Consider the following 21,249-nt stretch of genomic DNA (forward strand, 5'->3'; position numbering starts at 1 on the left):
AGGTTCTCTGCCCTTCCATGGCAGAGGTCTAAAAAGTGGCCCCCACTCCACGGGATCACCAGCTGCCTCGTCCTGGTGAAGCTGACAGTGCAGACTGCATTTGCCACCTCCTACCTGGTGCTGTTCTGGAGGGTGGGGTTGGGTTTGCGGCCCACCCTGAAGAAAGGGGTGCCCCTCCTCGCCTCACTGGCATGGAACTGTGGGCCCATCTTGGACTCCCGAACTCGGTGGGGGGGGGGGGGGGGGGGGGGAATGTCTTCTCTGAGCCTTCATCGTGACTGCAATGAGTGTGGTAACTGGAGTGGTTAAAAGCAGCTCCAGCTGTCAGGCTGCTTGGCTCGAATTCCGTAGGGCCGGGTGGGGGGGCATCTCACAATTCGTGCCTGCAGTGTGCTTGTCCATTTGCATGTCCTGACTCGCTTACCGAATAGCGACTGCAATGGAAATGTGAATCGCACGCTATCCAGTCCCGGCAGGAACACTTGGGGCGTGATTCTCCATTTCAGACACCAAATACTGACACGGGACTCAACTGCGGGTGTTCTACAGTCCCGACGGCGCCGCCGGTCCCGGAGCCATTTGGGGCATGCTAATGGGCCGGAACTGGCACCATGCGATTCCAACACATGCTGGCATGTGATCCACTGGGGTCGGGATTGGCACTCAAGAGCCTGAAATGCTGCAGCCGCATATAAGCACTCCACTCCCCACAACACTTTCATTCCAGCCAAGAAGGTGCCACCCCGAAGAACGACACCAAGGTTTGCCAATGCAGAGCTGGTGATATTGATTGGTGCCGTGGAGGAGGGGTTGTACACCCTTGGGAAGGAGGCTGCTACCCCCCTGGCATCAACTGGGCCTGGGTGCAGGTGGCAGAGGCCATGAGCACCATGGGCCCCACTGCCAGGGACCGGTAGGCAATGCAGGGTGAGTATGGGCAACCCCTATGCCAGCCAGGATGACATCACCACCACTGTGCCACTGGCACCAACCCCTGTCCCACACACTTGTAACCCCCCACCCTCCCAGAGGGCGTTTGAACCCCACCCTCTGGCAGTCCGCGCGCTCCCCATCCTGCACCATATGCCAACACCCCTACCGCCCGCCATGGCCGGGTGTCCTGCACACACAGACTACTGGCCGCAGACCCCCTGCTCGAGTCCGAGTGTTTCACACTGTGCGCTATCTGTCCCCTCAGGAGAAGGTGGCCCACAACCGCAACGTTTGGAAGAAAACCGGAGAGGGTCTGCCGGACTTCCAGTTCCTCACCTGCACAGAGCAGAGGACCATGGACCTGGTCAGTGGGGGTTGAAGAGCGGGCAGTCGCAGAGATGAAGGGCGGCATTGGAGATCCAAGTGAGCCCCCAATGGCATAATAATTTTTGATAATCTTTATTGTCACAAGTAGGCTTACATTAACATTGCAATGCAGTTACTGTGAAAAGCCCCAGTTGCCACATTCTGGCATCTGTCCGGGTACACAGAGGGAGAATTCAGAATGTCCAAATTACCTAACAGCACGTCTTTCGGGACTTGTGGGAGGAAACCGGAGCACCCGGAGGAAACCCACGCACACACGGGGAGAACGTGCAGACTCCACACAGAGTGACCCAAGCCGGAAATCGAACCTGGGACCCTGGAGCTGTGAAGCAACAGTGCTAGCCACCATGCTATTGTGCCACCCCTCACCCCCACACCATGCCTACCCACGATCAAACCATGTGTCTTGTCTGGTCTCTTGCAGGATCACCTGGCGATATGGCGGATCTATCTGGGGTCTCTCAACCCCAGCCGCAACCCTAAAACTCACCTGTCAACGAGGTGGAACCTGCTGACGACCCCCTGCTACAAGCTGCAACCCCGTAACACCCGCCCCAGCCTGGGCACCACACCAACTTCTCACCGTATCACCAGCCCCAGCCTGGGCACCACACCAACTTCTCATCGTAACACCCGCCCCAGCCTGGGCACCACACCAACTTCTCATCGTAACACCCGCCCCAGCCTGGGCGCCACACCAACTTCTCATCGTAACACCCACCCCAGCCTGGGCACCACACCAACTTCTCATCGTAACACCAGCCCCAGCCTGGGCACCACACCAACTTCTCATCGTATCACCAGCCCCAGCCTGGGCACCACCCAACTTCTCATCGTAACACCCGCCCCAGCCTGGGCACCACACCAACTTCTCATCGTAACACCCGCCCCAGCCTGGGGCGCCACACACCAACTTCTCATCGTAACACCCTCCCCAGCCTGGGCACCACACCAACTTCTCATCGTAACACCCGCCCCCAGCCTGGGCACCACACCAACTTCTCATCGTAACACCCGCCCCAGCCTGGGCACCACACCAACTTCTCATCGTAACACCCGCCCCAGCCTGGGCACCACACCAACTTCTCATCGTAACACCCGCCCCAGCCTGGGCACCACACCAACTTCTCATCGTAACACCCGCCCCAGCCTGGGCACCACACCAACTTCTCATCGTAACACCCACCCCAGCCTGGGCACCACACCAACTTCTCATCGTAACACCCGCCCCAGCCTGGGCACCACACCAACTTCTCATCGTAACACCCGCCCCAGCCTGGGCACCACACCAACTTCTCATCGTATCACCCGCCCCAGCCTGGGCACCACACCAACTTCTCATCGTAACACCCGCCCCAGCCTGGGCACCACCCCCAACTTCTCATCGTAACACCCGCCCCAGCCTGGGCACCACACCAACTTCTCATCGTAACACCCGCCCCAGCCTGGGCACCACACCAACTTCTCATCGTAACACCCGCCCCAGCCTGGGCACCACACCAACTTCTCATTGTAACACCCGCCCCAGCCTGGGCACCACCCCAACTTCTCATGTAACACCCGCCCCAGCCTGGGCACCACACCAACTTCTCATCGTAACACCCGCCCCAGCCTGGGCACCACCCCAACTTCTCATCGTAACACCTGCCCCAGCCTGGGCACCACCCCAACTTCTCATGGTAACACCCGCCCCAGCCTGGGCACCACACCAACTTCTCATCGTAACACCCCGCCCCAGCCTGGGCACCACCCCAACTTCTCATCGTAACACCCGCCCCAGCCTGGGCACCACACCAACTTCTCATCGCTGCTGTCAAACTCAGTCAAACGAAATGGAGCACCAGAGCTCATCGTGGAACGTGTTATCATCATCCTCCATCACATAGGACCGGATCCAGTGATACTGACAACGCAGAGCCAGCACCCTGTAGTGAAGCAGCTGGGAAGCCAAAGAGGGGGGTGTAGGTGCAGGGGGTTGAGGGGCGCTGGTGGAGTGCAGGAAGGGGACAAGTGAGGGGGTCAGTGGCCATGTGGGGGGTGGTGTTATGTGAGGTGGGACGGGGCGGCTGCACTGCCGGTGGCCTGGCCACCTAGTCGGTGAACCTGGAGACGATTATATTGTCCTTACACGGCAGCCCTGATGCATACACAGTGCAGCCCCTGTGTATGCCCGGGTCTCATGCCCTGCCCATCTTGATCCCCTGCGTCGGACGAGGCCTGGCAAACATCCTCCTCCTCCAGCGTGTCACTCGTCTCTGCGCGATGTTTTGGAGGACACAGCAAGCCATCACGATGTGGGGGACCCTCCTAGGGCTGTACTGGAGGACCACTCTCGTGCAGTCGAGGCACTTGAACTGCATCTTCAACATGCCGATGCTCCGCTCGATGACGCTCCTGGTCACTGCATGGGCGCTGTTATATCGGGCCTCTGGATTGCTCTGAGGCCTCCAGGTAGACATCATCAGCCAAGACTGCAGCAGATAATCCCTGTCACCCAGGAGCCAACCCAATTCACACGGGGGAGCACCTGAAAGGTGTCGGGCATCGTCAATTGTGCCAGGATGATGGCGTCGTGCACGCTGCCTGGATACTGGGCGCAAATATGCATGATGCACCGTCAATATGACGCAAGGCAGGTTGAGGTAATGTCAATTGAAGGCTTTATTAAGCAGAACTTTATCCCCAGCAGCGTGGTTACAGAATGCAGCTGCTGAGGGAAATGGAGGGAAAAGCTGGGTTCTTATACCGGCATTTCTGGGTGGAGTCCAGTAGGTGGCAGATCCTATCAGGACCTAGTATCCCTCCACCAATAGCCTGTCGGCACGTGGTGTACCGTATTACCCCTAATACATACCACCACAATGTGCAGCTGGTGGTCATACACCGACTGCACATTGAGGGAGTGGAATCCCTTTCAGCTTGTGAAGGGCACCCCCTCATGCGGCAGTGCTCGCCAGGAGACATGCGTCCCGTCGACCACCCGCTGGACCTGAAGAATCCTAGCGATGACGGCGAATCTCACTGCCCGGGTAATTGGTGGGTTGGGTCATATTCAGGTTGACATATTGTGCCACATGGGCATACAGGGCCTCCATTGATGCTACTGTGCACAGAGGCCTGGAAGATCCCAGACAGGTCCCCACTTGGCACCTGGAAGGACCCCATGGCATAAAAGGTCCCCTGGTCCTGGCAGACTCCCCCCCCGGAGAGCGGCACAACTATCAGCTCACCGTTGCGCTTTTGGGAACATTACCTGCCTCCTCTCTCTCTCCCTCAGAAGCCATGGTGCCTGTTTCTCGATTTTAAATACCACAGGTGAACCGCGCCGTCATCACGTCTGCCTGGCAGAGGAGAAGCATCACTGGAGAACGGAGGCTACTGTGTCGGGCTGTTAATGAGATGTTACTGCAAGTACTGTACATTTTGCATGCCCATGCCATCGCGCAGTGTGGACCGCAGTCACGCCGCTATTGAGGCGCCGTAGCATGGCGTTCCATTCGGCGCCTGGCTCCGACCTCGACTTTCGGCTGACGCCCGATTCTCCTCACCGATCACAATTCGCGAATCTGGCGTCTCTGGATGAAGAATCCCGCTCTAAGTCTTCCAAACCGAGAATTCCAGCTCTTATATTTCTATCTTCACCCACATGGAATTCCTAATAGGAATGGTACAAGTAACATCACAACATCCTTTCCTGTGCTCACCTTCAGTGCAACAAGATTACCTGCTCAATGAAGACCTGATGTTGTGCAATATAATGCATTATAACAATACATGGGCATGCCTAATGGCACACACATCATGCGCATTTTTTTGTCTTTATAGAGCTAAGAATATCCAGAACCGAGCTGTGATTAATGAAAGCCTAACCAAACAACTTCTCATAGATCTGAAAGAGGATAATACCAGGTTGCAGGCGAGAATTGCCAACCTGGAGAAAGCAGGCGATATCCACATTGATGAGCAAGGTTGGTTCATTACTTTACTGCACATTGGTTGGACTCCTACTGAGGAGATATTTGAAAGTTTATTGAAAAGACAATATTATAGCATCAAATATTCCAGTGAAATGGTAAGTAATCATAAATAAGTGAATGTCGTGATACCTAGTGGGCTGATTGAAGAATGTATAGGTATTTTCTACTGCCCTTGAAATGAAAATTGCTTATTGTCACAAGTAGGCTTCAATGAAGTGACTGTAAAAATACCCTCGTCGCCACATTCTGGCGTCTGTTCGGGGAGGCTGTTACAGGAATTGAACCGTGCTGCTGGTCTGCCTTGGTCTGCTTTCAAAGCCAGCAATTTAGCCCCTGTGCTAAACAGCCCTCTTGCACTGCTATTCTAAATTACAGTCATTCATTTTGTCAGTTCAGCATGATGCTCATCAACAATTGAAGTAAAAGCATACTCGGCATTCAGACCTTAGTTTAGGATTAATTAACCACATGATTGCCTAGGGGGCTTATCACGACTGAATAAAAGCAAATTACTGCGGATGCTGGAATCTGGGGCGTCATTCTCCGACCCCCCGCCGGGTCGGAGAATGGCCGTTGGCCGCCGTGAATCCCGCCCCCGCCCCCGCCGAAGTCTCCGAAGGGAGAAAAGTCGGCGGGGCGTTAATGGCGCCGCTGCCGCGGAGAATGTCACGGGTCTGCGCAAGGCAGCCGATTTTCGGCCTGCCGATATTCTCCCTTCCGGATGGGCCGAAGTCCCGTCGACGTGATGACCGTTCACGTCGACGTCAATCAAACCTCCTTTTCATCGGCGTGGCCCGGTGCTCCAGGCTCACGCCGACCAGCGAGGAGGTGACTAACGGCCTGGGGGGTTGGCTCTGGGCAGGAAATGGCGTGGCCGCAGACTGATTGCGTGAGGAGAGGTGTGTCTCGGCTTGTGTGTGTGTGCGGCGGGGGGGGGGGGGGGGGTGGTTAGAGTAGGCTGGGCTCCGGGGGAGTGCCGGGAGGGGGTCCGTGCCGGGGTGGAGGTTGGGGGTTGGGGGGGGTCCGTGCTGGGGTGGAGGTTGGGGGTTGGGGGGGGGGTCCGTGCTGGGGTGGAGGTTGGGGAGGGGGTCCGTGCCGGGGTGGAGGTTGGGGGGGGGGTCCGTGCCGGGGTGGAGGTTGGGGGGGTGTCCGTGCTGGGGTGGAGGTTGGGGGGGGGGGTCCGTGCCGGGGTGGAGGTTGGGGGGGGGGTCCGTGCTGAGGTGGAGGTTGGGGGGGGGGTCCGTGCCGGGGTGGAGGTTGGGGGGGGGTCCGTGCTGGGGTGGAGGTTGGGGGGGGTCCGCGCTGGGGTGGAGGTTGGGAGGGGGGGTCCGTGCTGAGGTGGAGGTTGGGGGGGGTCCGTGCTGGGGTGGAGGTTGGGGGGGGGGTCCGTGCCGGGGTGGAGGTTGGGGGGGGGGTCCGTGCTGGGGTGGAGGTTGGGGGGGGGTCCGTGCTGGGGTGGAGGTTGGGAGGGGGGGTCCGTGCTGGGGTGGAGGTTGGGGGTTGGGGGGGGTCCGTGCTGGGGTGGAGGTTGGGGGTTGGGGGGGGGTCCGTGCTGGGGTGGAGGTTGGGGAGGGGGTCCGTGCCGGGGTGGAGGTTGGGGGGGGGGTCCGTGCCGGGGTGGAGGTTGGGGGGGTGTCCGTGCTGGGGTGGAGGTTGGGGAGGGGGTCCGTGCCGGGGTGGAGGTTGGGGGGGGGGTCCGTGCTGGGGTGGAGGTTGGGGGGGGGTCCGTGCCGGGGTGGAGGTTGGGGGGGGGTCCGTGCTGGGGTGGAGGTTGGGGGGGGGATCCGTGCTGGGGTGGAGGTTGGGAGGGGGGGTCCGTGCTGGGGTGGAGGTTGGGGGTTGGGGGGGGTCCGTGCTGGGGTGGAGGTTGGGGAGGGGGTCCGTGCCGGGGTGGAGGTTGGGGGGGGGGGGGTCCGTGCTGGGGTGGAGGTTGGGGGGGGGTTCCGTGCTGGGGTGGAGGTTGGGGGTTTGGGAGGGGGTCCGTGCTGGGGTGGGTGATGGGATGGCAAATGAGTTGGTCCACCTGGCCAGGTGCCAGCCTCCAACAGTTGGACCCATGCGGTCCATGCCACCTGGCTGCGGGGAGGAGGGGATATGGGCAATGATGACATGTCGTCGTTCCCCTCCCCCCCACCAGGCCGTCATGTTTTCAGACCATCCAGCGATGTTGGCCGCCGTGGTGGCAGCCGCTCATGTCTATGTTGCCCTGGATGAGGAGGAGGAGGAGCGTGCCAGAGAGGCGGCGCAGGCTGCCGCAGAGGGGCAGGCGCCCCGTGTGTACCGGCCCCGGCAGTCATACCAGGACCTCATGGACCGGGAATGCAGGAGGAGACTCCGGATGAGGCGGGAAACCGTGGCACACATCTGCCACCTGCTGGCACACCTGTCACCACGTGGCACTGGCGGGGGGCACCCTCTCCCCGTGTCCGTCAAGGTTATGGTGGCCCTGAACCTTTATGCAACAGGGTCATTCCAGGCACCGAGTGGGGACCTGTCCGGCATATCGCAGACATCGGTGCATCGGTGCATCCGGGCAGTGACAGATGCCCTTTATGCCATGGCGCACCGCTACATCCGCTTCCCCGTGGACCGGGCCAGCCAAGATGCCCGGGCCGTGGGCTTCTCTGCCGTTGCCGGGTTCCCCATGGTCCAGGGCGCGATCGATGGGATGCACGTCGCCGTGCGGCCACCTGCAGATAACAGGGCCGTGTTCACTAATAGGAAGGGGACCTATTCAATGAACGTACAGGTGGTCTGCGACCACCGCATGATGATCCTGCACGTCTGCACCCGTCACCCAGGCAGTGTACATGACTCATTCGTGTTGTCGCGGTCATCCATCCACGGCATGTACGAGGGACGCCATCCCCGGCTGAGGGGCTGGTTGCTGGGCGACAGGGGCTACCCATTGCGATCGTGGCTGATGACGCCTATACGGAGGCCACGCAATGAGGCGGAGAACCGCTACAATGATGCCCATGTAGCGACAAGGGGAGTGATCGAGAGGTGCTTTGGCGTGCTGAAGATGCGTTTCAGGTGCCTGGACCTCTCTGGGGGCGCCCTCCAGTATCGGTTAGATAGGGTCGGCCGCATCATTGTGGTGTGCTGCGCCCTGCACAACATAGCCCAGCAGAGGGACGATGTGCCGCAGGCAGAGGAGGGCGGAGTGGAGGAGCAGCAGGAAGAGGCCCAGTCCTCCCCAGATGAGGGGGATGGGGGCAATGGTCAGGGCAGACGGGGTAGACACAGGCGGGTGGCTGTCCACCGTTTCCGGCTGGCCCAGCGGGCACGGGACAGACTGATAGACGCCCGCTTCACTGACTAGATGGGCGTGGGAATCGGGTAGTATGGCCACAGACCTCACACCATGACAACAGCCGACCACCCACACCCCCCACCCATCCACCCACCCAGCACCCTCACCCCCCTCCCCAACCCCACACATCCCACCCGCATGCACACCACCCCCCCCCCCCCAATTGCCGATCCACCGGCGGCACAACGGGCCGGGCTCACCCAGTTGCGGGTGGACGCGTGTCTATCGCAGGCCATGGAGGATGATGACAACCTGCCTCCGATGAGCTCCTGGCTCTACATCGTTGGACTATGTCTGACCCATGGCCACAGTACCACCATCCACCCGGACCATCCCTGCATGCGGCTGTGACACTGCAGCGCACGATCCCGTCCTCTGCCCGGGGGATGTTGATGGCGGCCCAGGGGGAAGGGGGCAGACTCACCTGGGGCTGAGGTAAGACCACCCGTCACACACACACTTGCGCTCAACGTACATGACACGCCCGCACACTTTGGACAGAGCACAAAGGCAGCTTCGGTAGGTGTAACATTGACTTTAATAACCAAAGGAGTTCATGCACGTGCCCTAGCCCCTAAAACTCATCTGTGCCCTGCACCCGTGCCAACTTACTCAGTGTCTAATTGTTTGGCCTTACGGGCCCTTTGACTACGTCTACGTGGTTCCCCAGACGGTACAGCAGAACTGGAGGTGGACTCCTGTGATTCCTGCCCTCTGACACTGGATCCCTTTGGCGGCCGTTTCCTGGGGCGTCCTGGCCTAGATGGGCCAGGCTGCGGCCCGGGCGACTGGGATGGCGAGCTGCCAGCCTGTCCTGCCCGTTGCCCACCCGATGCACCTGGGACGGAAGGGGGGGAGTCCGAGGTGTCGCGGTGTACCGGGACCTCCCCTACAGAGGGAGCCGGGACGGACCACACCACCTCCTCCTCCCTCGGGGTGCCCGATGGCCCCCAGGCCTCTACATGGGTGGGGGATGCGAACGGACTGGCCATCCGACGCGCCCCCGACATCTGGCGCTGCCAGTCCTGGAGGCCCATGCTGGTATCGACAGGGGTCTGCAGGTTTGCAGCCATGGAGCCCAGGGGGTTGTCGAACCCTGTCTGTGACAGTGCGACGCCGGCTCGCACATGGCCACTGGCGCCGATGCCCTCAGCGATGGCCTGCTGAGACTGGGCCATGGCCTGCAGAGACTGGGCCATGGCCTGCAGAGACTGGGCTATGGCCTGCTGAGACTGGGCCATGGCCTGCTGAGACTGGGCTATGGCGTTGAGCGCCTCTGCCATCTGGCGCTGGCACTGGCTCATGGCCTACTGTGAGAGGGCAGCCATTTCCTGGGCCACAGACGCCGCCTGCACGGAAGGCCCCAGGCCTCGCAAACCGTTCCCCATGTCTGACACCGTCGCACCCATTGCCTCCACCGCGGACGCCACCCGTGCGGTGTCAGCCTGGGTGGCACGCATGACCGGGACCACTCCCAGCTCCTGGACGCGGGTGGACTCCTCCACCTGCGACCGCAGCCGCCGCAAGCCACCCGTCACCCTATTCGCTCGTCTCCGTGTCGGTGGTTGCATCGGATCTATGTGTGGGTGTGGTAACTGCAGGAACCCGGGATCCATCTGGGCGGCAGATGTTCGCTTGGCCTGGGCTGCCCTCCGACCGCCCGGTCCCTCTGCTGCTCCTACCTCCACCTGCTGTACCGGGACGGCTGTGTTGTGCGCACCAGTGAGTGTACCAGACGCCTCATCACTAAAGTGCCCAACCGTGGTGAGTGTTTCTGCGATGGTGGAGGGTGTTGGTGACAGCAGTGGCGTTGTGTCGTGGTCTTCGTCCCACTCTGAGTCCATGGCACTTTGGGGTGGGGGTTCGTCTCCACCCATCCACTCTGAGTCACTGTCCGGTATTTCGTCTTCCCGGGTAGGGGTGTCCTGGGTAGTGCTGTCCCGGGTAGTGCTGTCCCGGGTAGTGCTGTCCCGGGTAGTGCTGTCCCGGGTAGTGCTGTCCCGGGTAGGGGTGTCCTGGGTAGTGGTGTCCCGGGTAGGGGTGTCCTGGGTAGTGGTGTCCTGGGTAGTGGTGTCCTGGCTCGGATGTGACGGGGGCCTGTGGCTGCCCCCCTCATCGCTGGGTGGTCGCTCCCGCACGTGACGGGGGTGTCGTCTCCCTGTTGCTCCAGGTCTCTCCGTCTCCCGTGGTGTGCGAGGGGCATCCTGCGGGCGTCGCATGCTGGAGGGTCCGGGTCTCTCCGTCTCCCGTGGTCTCCGAGGGGCATCCTGCGGGCGTCGCATGCTGGAGGGTCCGGGTCTCTCCGTCTCCCGTGGTGTGCGAGGGGCATCCTGCGGGCATCGCATGCTGGAGGGTGCGGGTCTCTCCGTCTCCCGTGGTCTCCGAGGGGCATCCTGCGGGCGTCGCATGCTGGAGGGTCCGGGTCTCTCCGTCTCCCGTGGTGTGCGAGGGGCATCCTGCGGGCGTCGCATGCTGGAGGGTGCGGGTCTCTCCGTCTCCTGTGGTCTCCGAGGGGCATCCTGCGGGCGGTGTGCATCTGCGGGGATGGGTGCCTGGACGTTTGGTCCTGCGATACACAATGAAGCATGCATGGTTAGACATCAGGCAGTGATCAGGTGATACGGGGGAGGGGGATATAGGGGAGGGGGGATATGGGGACGGGCTGTTGGTGGCTCACTTGCTCGTGGGGCCCTGACCTCTGCATCAGCAACCTCCCGGTCCTCAGGTCCGCCAGCCAGTTCCAGGGCCCTTTCCTCGTGTACGGTCAGTGGCCTCTCATCAGCGGGCCCTCCTCCAGTCCTCACATGCTCCCTATTGTTGTGTGCGCGCTTCTCCTGTGGGGGGGGGGGGGGGGGTGGTGGCAGGGGTAAAAGGCAACAGTGTTAGGCAGGTATATGAATGCACGCCATCGGTTGCGCGTGCATTGCAGAGGTTAAGGTTAGGGCTGGATTCACTTGGGGATATGGGGGATATGGGGGAGGGGGGATATGGGGGAGGGGGGCTATGGGGGAGGGGGGATATGGGGGAGGGGGGATATGGGGGAGGGGGGGATATGGGGGAGGGGGGATATGGGGGATATGGGGGAGGGGGGTATGGGGGAGGGGGGATATGGGGAGGGGGGATATGGGGGATATGGGGGAGGGGGTTATGGGGAGGGGGGATATGGGGGAGTGGGGGATATGGGGGAGGGGGCTATATGTGGGAGGGGGGGATATGGGGGAGGGGGCATATGGGGGAGGGGGCATATGGGGGAGGGGGGATATGGGGGAGGGGGGATATGGGGGAGGGGGGTATGGGGAGGGGGGATATGGGGGAGGGGGGGATATGGGGGATATGGGGGAGGGGGGATATGGGGAGGGGGGATATGGGGGATATGGGGGAGGCTCACCCTGCCTGCTCTGACGAGGTCGTTCACCTTCTTGTGGCACTGGGTGCCTGTCCGTGGTGTCAGGGCCGCAGCGGTGACGACCTCTGCCACTTCCCTCCACAGACGCCGGCTGTGGCGTGGGGCAACTCTGCGGCCGTGCCCGGGATACAGGGCGTCCCTCCTCTGCTCCACCGCGTCCAGGAGCGCCTCCACATCGCGTGACTCGAACCTCGGGGCTGAGCGACGGCTAGCCATCCAGTCGGGTGTTGCGGTCGGGTGTTCCGGTCGGGTGGGGGGGGGGAGCTGCGCGGCCTTATGAGCCGTCACGCCGTGCAGCGCGTATGATGCTGCACGGCGTGAACCATTGCGCAAGCGCGGATCCCGTCACGTCGCTGCTAGCCCATTTCGGGCCGGAGACTATCGGCCCATTTTTATGACGTGACGCAAGTGGGATTTGCGCCGTTTTTTGCGCCGATAACTGAGAATTTCGCCCTGGAATCCAAAAGAGAAAATGCTGGGAAATCTCAGCAGCGCTGACAGCATCAGTAAGGAGAGAAAAGAGCTAACATTTCGAGTCCAGATGACCCTTTGTCAAAGCTAAAAGGCAGAGAAAGTGGGAGATATTTATACCGCACGGTGGCGCAGTGGTTAGCACTGGGACTACGTGCTGAGGACCCAGGTTCGGAATCCCGGCCCTGGGTCACTGTCCGTGTGGAGTTTGCACCTTCTCTCCGTGTCTGCGTGGGTTTCACCCCCACAACACAAAGATGTGTAGGTTAGATGGATTGGCCATGCTAAATTGCCCCTTAATTGGAAAAAAAAAATTGGGTACTCTAAATTTTTTTTTAAATGGATAGTCTGTCAAAATAGAATCTTGGCTGAGATCAAACAGGGGAATGATCCCAATGGAATATGGCTTTGGATGTGGTGGGGTGGCATACCACCGTGCTGCCCCCTTGATAGACTACCCTAAGACGTCAGCGGGAGTACACCAAGACGGGCGCAGGTATTTCAGGTCACTTACTCCACTGACTGTTTAAAAAGATAATCACTCCAGCTAACGCAGTCTCTTAACCAGCACGGTAGCATTGTGGATAGCACAATTGCTTCACAGCTCCACGGTCCCAGGTTCGATTCCGGCTTGGGTCACTGTCTGTGCGGAGTCTGTACATCCTCCCCGTGTCTGCGTGCGTTTCCTCCGGGTACTCCGGTTTCCTCCCACAGTCCAAAGATGTGCAGGTTGGGTGGATTGGCTATGATAAATTGCCCTTAGTGTCCAAAATTGCCCTTAGTGTTGGGTGGGGTTATGGGGACTGGGTGGAGGTGTTGACCTTGGGTAGGGTGCTCTTTCCAAGAGCTGGTCCAGTCTTGACGGGCCGAATGGCCTCCTTCTGCACTGTAAATTCTATGTCTATGTAACTGATTGTGAGTTTGGCAGTAGGGTCTCCGCCAGTGCTATTTAAAGGGCTTCTCAATTGTTTTCACATTTTGCTGATTGTGTTAGTTAGTAGTTGTACTGGTTTGTACCGGTTGTTGAAGTTGCTAAAGTTTACAAGCAGTGGTGTGTTGCGTGGTGAATGGCCTTGGTTCTGACTTCATGTCACCTGCTCCCAGAGATAGTTCCCCTTGGCTTGCAAGATGGTGGCAGGGAGAATCAGCACAGGTGACACAGAGGAGGACAAATTGCTCGACGTGTGAGGAGGTGAAGGATGGGGACAAGGGCTCCAAGGAAGAAGCCAAGTCCACTCAGAATTTTCATGGAATAATTCATCTACTTCAGTGAGGAGCAGAATGCTGATGTCTCCACTTCATTGAGGAGTTCTCTACCAAAACTTGGCACTTGATGTAGGCAGACCTGCAACTTTAAGAAAGGACGAGGGTAGCTTTGCCAGTGACTGTGAAGGTGTCCATTTGCATGAAGCTTTTTGGCATCTAGCTCCTCCCGGGCTGAAACTAGCAACTTTTCCAACATCTCCCTGTTCACTGTCCACAGTTGTATAAGGAAGTCACTGAGGTCCCGCATGAAAAGAGAGCAGAATACATTTAATTCATTCTCACCAGATGGATAGATGGCATCTCTGCTCTTCATCACCTGCTGCCCCGAGGCCTCCACTTTAACACTGGAAAATCTTGGAGTCAGCTTTCTGGGATGTTGTATCATTCATGTGTGTCTCTCCCATGTCAAAATCATATCTAGAATGACTTCTACCACATGCTCCAATCATAATTCCCACCAGCTTTAACAGTGTGAGCAAGCTTTTCACAATTTTGCACTCATTGCTCAGGCATATAGCCACTCGACAGCATGGTTAGCACTGTCTGCATGCTCCAGTTATTTAAATCAGCGGGCAGCATGGAGCCTGTGTGTTACCTTTATCAAAGGAATGGATGTGGGTTTTATTGCGCATTCTGATCCTGCGCTTATTTTGGAGTCTATGACATTTTTGCCCTTATTCATTGCATACCAACATTAATTTGAGGTTAATTGCTGCTGGATGAAGGATGTTTTCAATCATATTCATAGAATCATAGAATTTACTGTACAGAAGGAGGCCATTCGGCCCATCGAGTCTGAACCGGCCCATGGAAAGATCGCCCTACCTAAGCTCTCACCTCCACCCTATCCCAGTAACCCCATCTAATCTTTTTTGGACAGGAAGGGCAATTTAGCGTGGCCAATCCACCTAACCTGCACATCTTTGGACTGTGGGAGGAAACCGGAGCACCCGGAGGAAACCCACAGAGACATGGGGAGAAAGTGAAAACTCCACAAGACAGTCACCCGAGGCCAGAATTGAACCTGGGACCCTGCAGCTGTGAGGCAGCAGTGCTAACCATTGTGCCACCTTGCCACCGTATAATCGGGAACAAAGGGCAGCACAGTGGCACAAGTGGTTTGCACGGTTGCCTCACGGCGCCGAGGTCCCAGGTTCGATCCTGGCTTTGGGTCACTGTCCGTGTGGAGTTTGCACATTCTCCCCGTAGGTGGATTGGCCACGCTAAATTGCCCCTTAATTAGAAAAAAATGAATTGGATACTCTAAATTTATTTTAAAAAAATAATCGGGAACAATACTTCATACTGCATTAGTCATTTATTTCCAGTTCATATACCAGCTGTGTGTTCATTGCAATTCCTCTGAACTTTTTTACCCAGAGGGTGGTGGGAGTTTGGAATTCGCTGCCTGAAAGGGTGGTGGGGGCAGCGACCCTCATAACATTTAAGAAGTATTTAGATGTCCACTTGCGATCCCAGGGTATACAATGCTATGGGCCACGTGCTGTAAAATGGGATTAGAATGGTTAGCTGTGGCAGGCAGGGTGGTGTAGTGGTTAGCACTGCTGCCTCACGCCGCCGGGGACCAAGGTTCGATCCCGGCCCGTGTGGAGTTTGCACATTCTCCCCGTGTCTGCACGGTCTCTCCCCCACAACCCAAAGATGTGCAGGGTGGGTGGATTGACCAGGCTAAATTGCCCCTTTAAATGGAAAAAAAAAGAATTGCGTACTCTAAATATATTTGTTTTAAATTCTCCACATGCCTCTGTGGGTCTCACCCTTACAACCCAAAGATGTGCAGGGTAGGTGGATTGGCCACGCTAAATTGCCCCTTAATTGGAAATTGAAAAAAAAATACAATTGTTGTTTTTGACCGGCGCAGAGGGCCTTTTCTGCGCTGTACGATTCTATGACTCTGCATTTCCGGGATTAACACCTCTTCAGATTCTGACTTTCTTAAATTCACTGAACCGTCAACTCCGGAAATGTCTTTCTTTAATTTCTAAAATAACTTCACATCTTTGCAGATGTGATGCCACATGTGTGAAAAGCTATAAAAGTAGAGCCTTAGTTGTAGCATTCAGCTTGTAAGGCTTGTGATCTTAACCTGAAACTCCCGATTGGAAAAATAACATGTATCATTCAATACAGAGGTGCTTAAAAGACTAATTGTGGACAACGAACAGCAGTTGAAAGAGATGCAGAAATCATGGCAACAGAGACTAGAAGAAGCAAAAAGAGAATGGGAGCAGCAATACAGCAGTATTACAAAGGTAATCATTTGTGTATGTATCTTATTGTATATTATACAGACATTTTAAGCAAATCTTGCGGTATTTCACTACAGCAGTATTACATGGAAGGTTCCGCGACTATCCTCTTTAGATGCATTCAGAGCTTTATCTCTTTTCTTTCTTGGGAGTTTACAGCTCATTTCATATGGCGTTTCCATCTTTGATTTGCATGTTATTTTCAAAAGAGCACAGGCATAAGAATTTACAGCTCATGAAGTGAAACAGAATTGATCCGTTTAAAAATTCTTCAAGTTCAATGTAGCACGAAAATTAAATAAATGTTGAATCTCTTTCCACCGGGGCTAATGCCTATGTGTGCAGGTCATTCTGGTTGTGGAAAGGCAAAGCCTGGCAAAGCAATTTAAAAACATTAAGTACGAGCAATTAAGATCGCGTTACATCTGTGAATATTGATTTCGAACGAATCTCCCGTTGAAGCAGCAATGAGGTTTGCCCTTCACTGCAAAAAGAAATTAGAGAATGGAACCGTAACCAATCATTTTTATTTTTTAGGAAGAGAAAATGGTGTCAGAGTTTCCATATTTCCTGAATGTTAATGAAGATCCCCAATTGTCAGGGGTGGTTCGACACTTTATTCATCATGGTAGGGAAAAGCTTTGAGAACATCTCCGTTATGTATGACTAGTGGTGCGAGAGTAACACTGATCAGTTTGCAAGACTTTTAATCACCTTATGCATTTATAATGGCGTATTGCTGCTAAGGCAGAGAAACAAGCTTGTCATAGTGTGAAGGGACCCAATCTGTTTTAATCTGACTGCTGAAGTATTTAATGCTGTTTTGAAACACTCACAATTGCTTCATGCCTGAAAGAGTTAAAACAAAGAGAACAGAATCACACGATTATAACCTTATACAGTACTCAGCATTCAGAGAGATTTCTGCATGCATTCCCTGTGGCTAACAGCACTTAGCGAGGTCCTGACTCTCATTTGCAGTCGAATAAACTGACTTCTTGCTGTGTGCCAGGCAGGTAGCTAGAATGCGTTAGTGTGCTATGATTATGGCTACTGGGCAGTGAAGCCAAAAACTTTATTTAAATATTTCAGGAATTTCTGCAATTGGACGAACCATTGGTTTAGAGCAGGACATTGTTTTGAAAGGACTGGGGTAAGTGAAACCTAGGGAATGAGTTCTCTCCTATTGTTGACATGCGTAATGAGGAAAATTTAAGTTTAGTGCAGTTTTATAGCCTATTGAAAGTCCTGTGCCTAGATTTTAGCTTGTGGAGCACACTTGCCAGAAGGAATCATAGAATTATAAAATTTACAGTGCAGGAGGAGGCCATTCGGCCCATCGAGTCTGCACTGGCCCTTGGAAAGAGCACCCTGCTTAAGCCCACACCTCCACCCTATCCCCGTAACCCAGTACCCCCGCCTAACCTTTTTGGACACTAAGCGTGACCAATCCACCTAACCCACACATCTTTGGACTGTGGGAGGAAACCGGAGCACCCGGAGGAAACCCATGCAGACACAGGGAGAACGTGCAGACTCCGCACAGACAGTGACCCAATCGAACCTGGGACCCTGAAGTTGTGAAGCATAGTGCTAGCCACTGTGCTACCCTGCTGCCCATAAACAAAATTTACTGTAAAACAAACAAATTAAAACTACAGTTAAAAAAATGGCCTGGTCTGAACTGGTCTTGTATACCTTAACATGGAACACCAATAAAAACTGGGAAATAAAGATGCTGGTCCAAACTGTTTTTTTTTTCCTATTGGGCTCAGAGTTGTCTATCTATTTGGTTAAGAGATAGTTGTCATATTGAGTCAGACTGGCACACTATGGATGCCAAGTAGGCTCCACGAGGCAGCTTGCCTGTTTTGGACCACGAGGAACATTGGCCAGTTGGAATGCCAGTAATAACAGCTGGTAGATCCTGAGAATTGGAAAGGTGAGGCCTAGCAGGTGAGTTCCAGGCCTTTTTCTGAGTGATCAGCGGCAGTCAGGGTGCTCAATCTGAGTACACATGGCCGGAACCTGCACCACACACATGTTGCAAGATGCCCATTGAAATTACAATGGAGTTCCTAACTACATTATAAGGAAGGAGACTGATTTGTTTGGGCAGCAGACATTATTCCTGATTTCATTAAGCGCTGTGGTTGCCCAGTGGTTCCCCTTCAAAGCTGCCTCAACATCAAAGTAAATTATTTTTGGGATAACTGGAACATTTGATTTGCAATGGATCATTTTGTCAATTGCTTATTAATCTTTCCACTTTTTATGTTGTGCCTCTATCCCCACAATACACACTTTCATGTACAAGATTCATAGACTTCCAACATTCTTTTAGAGCTCGACTGTTCCAAGATGCCCGGAGATTGTCAAGTGCAGCAAATTGTGACATAACCTAGTAATAATAATAATCTTTATTATTGTCACATGTAGGCTTGCATTAACACTGCAATCAATTTACTGTGAAAAGCCCCTTGTCGCCACACTCCGGCGACTGTTTGGGTACACAGAGGGAGAATTCAGAATGTCCAATTCACCTAACAAGCTCGTCTTTCGGGACTTGTGAGAGGAAACCGGAACATCCGGAAGAAACCCACGCAGACACTGGGAGAACGTGCAGACTCCACACAGACAGCAACCCAAGCCGGGAATCAAGCCTGGGACCCTGGTGCTGTGAAGCAACAGTGCTAACCACTGTGCCACCGTGCCGCACATAAAAGTGAATAGCAGAGAGTGGCCTTCTGTTATTTCGCTCCTTCTCCATATTGCCAGGGCTGTGATGCCACTTCTGAAAAGTAAAGTGAATACATGCATAAGGAAAATTTGGACGTGATCAATTAATGCGGTAAACCGCATTAAAACGGAATATTTGAAAATACTCACCACTGTCTGGGTTTGCCTTGAATTTTTAGGATTCTGGACAAGCATGCCTTGCTTACTGTTTGCGATGACAAAGTGGTACTTGAGCCCGTAAACAAGGCCAAGGTTACAGCCAATGGAGTACCTATTCTAACAAAATATCAGCTACATCATCTCGTAAGTTCAACAACTCCACGTGCATGAATATTCTACCTGTAGTATCATTTGTGAAACTTTACAGACATAACTTTACTATATAATCAACATCATGTGTGTGCCTGCTGAAGGCCCTTGGTCCATTGTCATTTTCTCATTGTCTCCCTATTTAGTGTCAGTTTGTTCATTTTCCAATACCTTCCGTCAATTTTCAAGCCACCCAGCACTCATTTTGTTTCCATCATCGTCCTCTTTTTCCATGTAATCTTCCCTCCATGGCGTCTCTTTTTTATTTTAAATTTTGAGTACCCAATTCATTATTTCCAATTAAGGGGCAATTTAGCGTGGCCAATCCACCTACCCTGCACATTGTTGGGTTGTGGGGGCGAAACCCACGCAAACACGGGGAGAATGTGCAAACTCCACATGGACAGTGACCCAGAGCTGGGATTGAACCTGGGACCTCGGCGGTGTGAGGCAGCAGTGCTAACCACTGCGCCACCGTGCTGCCGGTGCCTCCATTACGTCTCTGATGAATCAGCGCCCCTACAAGTGAGAGACGCACTGTGAGTGACAAGGGGAGAGAATGAACTTTGGGTGGGTAAATTCAACGTCCATCAGCAAGAGTGACCTGGTAGCACCATTACTGCCCCAGCTGGCCGAGTCCTAAAGGATATAATAGCTTGTCTTGGTCTTTGGAAGGTGGTGAGGGAACTGAGAAGTGGAAAAAACTTCCTTGACCTCTTCCTCACCAATCTATTTGTCACAGATGCATCTGTCCAGGGCAGTATTAGTGACCACCACACACTACTTGTGGAGACAAAGTCCTGCCTTCGCATTGAGGTATCCTTTGTTATGTTGCAGCACTACCACCCGTGCTAAGTGGGATAGACTTCAATAGGTCCAGCAACTCAAAATGTCAGCCATGAGGTGCTGTGGGCCACCAGCGGTAGCAGAACCATATTCAACCACAAGCTGTAATTTCATGGCCCGGCATATTCCCCACTCTACCTATACCATCAAGTCTGGTATTCAACCCTAGTTCAATGAAGTGTGCAGGAGGCCATGTCAGAAGCAGCACAAGGCATATCTAAAAATGTGGTGTCAACCTGGTGAAGCTACGACACAGGACATGCCAAACAACATAAGCAGTGTGTGATAGACAGAGCTAAGTAAACTGACCAAGGCTCCTTAAACAGCACCTACCAACCGGCGAGCACTACCACCTAGCAGGAAAAGGGCAGAAGATGCATGGGAACCCCACCACCTGCAAGCTTCCTCCAACTCACACACCATCCTGACTTGGAAATATATCGCTGTTCCTTCGCTGTTGCTGGATCAAAATCTTGGAACTACCTCCCTAAGAGCACGGAGTGTTCCAACGATACATGGACTGCAGCGGTTCAAGAAGGCAGCCCACCCTCACCTTCTCAAGGGCAATTAGCGATGGGAATAAATACTGGCCTAACCAGCGATGCCCATGAACAAATTTTTTAAACGTTGGCTGCCTCTTTCTGTAATGTCCAAGTGTCACATCCATACCAAACAATACTCCAAATCGAGCTCTTTTCAAGTCGCTACTTGAGATGTATTTGACTCGACTATATAATGTCTGCTTGAAGTTAAACTAACTTTTACTATCACGATTTGTAACTTTGGTGTGCTGGCAGTTAAATTTGTAAAGCTCCATTCATTTTCCCAGGATATCCTGATGTGAGGTACCGCCAATGAAGTATCTTTGAATTATAGCCACTATTTACAATGTCGGAAATGTGGCAGGCAGCTTTGTTCACAGCTAGCATTCACAAAAAGCAATATGACCATGACTGGAATGCTCAATTTTAGCAATAATACTAATGGACAAGTAGTGGTCAGAACACCCGGGTCGGACTGTCATTGAGGAAGGTTAAATTGGGCAGTTCTGCCCCTTTAAAGAGGCCGCTCTACTGTATTTTCATCTCATGGGGGTGCGGACTGGATAGAGTTGGACTCACTGCCTCTGGAAGCTGTTCAAATAAAAAAACTGAGGCAGCCGAGTGCTGTGACTCACTGGTTAGAGGGCCTGTCATGATATACATCAGCATATCATTGGTGCAATCACACACACACTGACACACTGGTGGACAGACAGTAGGACCAACCAGCATACACAACATCGCAGCCAATCACCAGTGAGAGCACACGCACTATAAACACAGGGTA

General features: G+C 54.6%; 1 protein-coding gene across 1 annotated transcript in view; it reads left to right on the top strand.

The window, feature by feature from the left end:
• LOC140407437 (kinesin-like protein KIF28) overlaps positions 1 to 21,249 on the top strand; it is a 343,852-nt gene that overhangs the window by 148,943 nt on the left and 173,660 nt on the right. The window contains exons 12-16 of the mRNA XM_072494929.1: positions 5,146 to 5,288; positions 15,908 to 16,029; positions 16,564 to 16,654; positions 17,119 to 17,179; positions 18,945 to 19,068. Coding sequence (XP_072351030.1) covers positions 5,146 to 5,288; positions 15,908 to 16,029; positions 16,564 to 16,654; positions 17,119 to 17,179; positions 18,945 to 19,068 — 541 coding nt within the window. The remainder of the gene's footprint in view (positions 1 to 5,145; positions 5,289 to 15,907; positions 16,030 to 16,563; positions 16,655 to 17,118; positions 17,180 to 18,944; positions 19,069 to 21,249) is intronic.

This window comes from Scyliorhinus torazame, chromosome 2 (assembly GCF_047496885.1).
Source record: "Scyliorhinus torazame isolate Kashiwa2021f chromosome 2, sScyTor2.1, whole genome shotgun sequence".
NCBI classification, from domain to species: domain Eukaryota; kingdom Metazoa; phylum Chordata; class Chondrichthyes; order Carcharhiniformes; family Scyliorhinidae; genus Scyliorhinus; species Scyliorhinus torazame.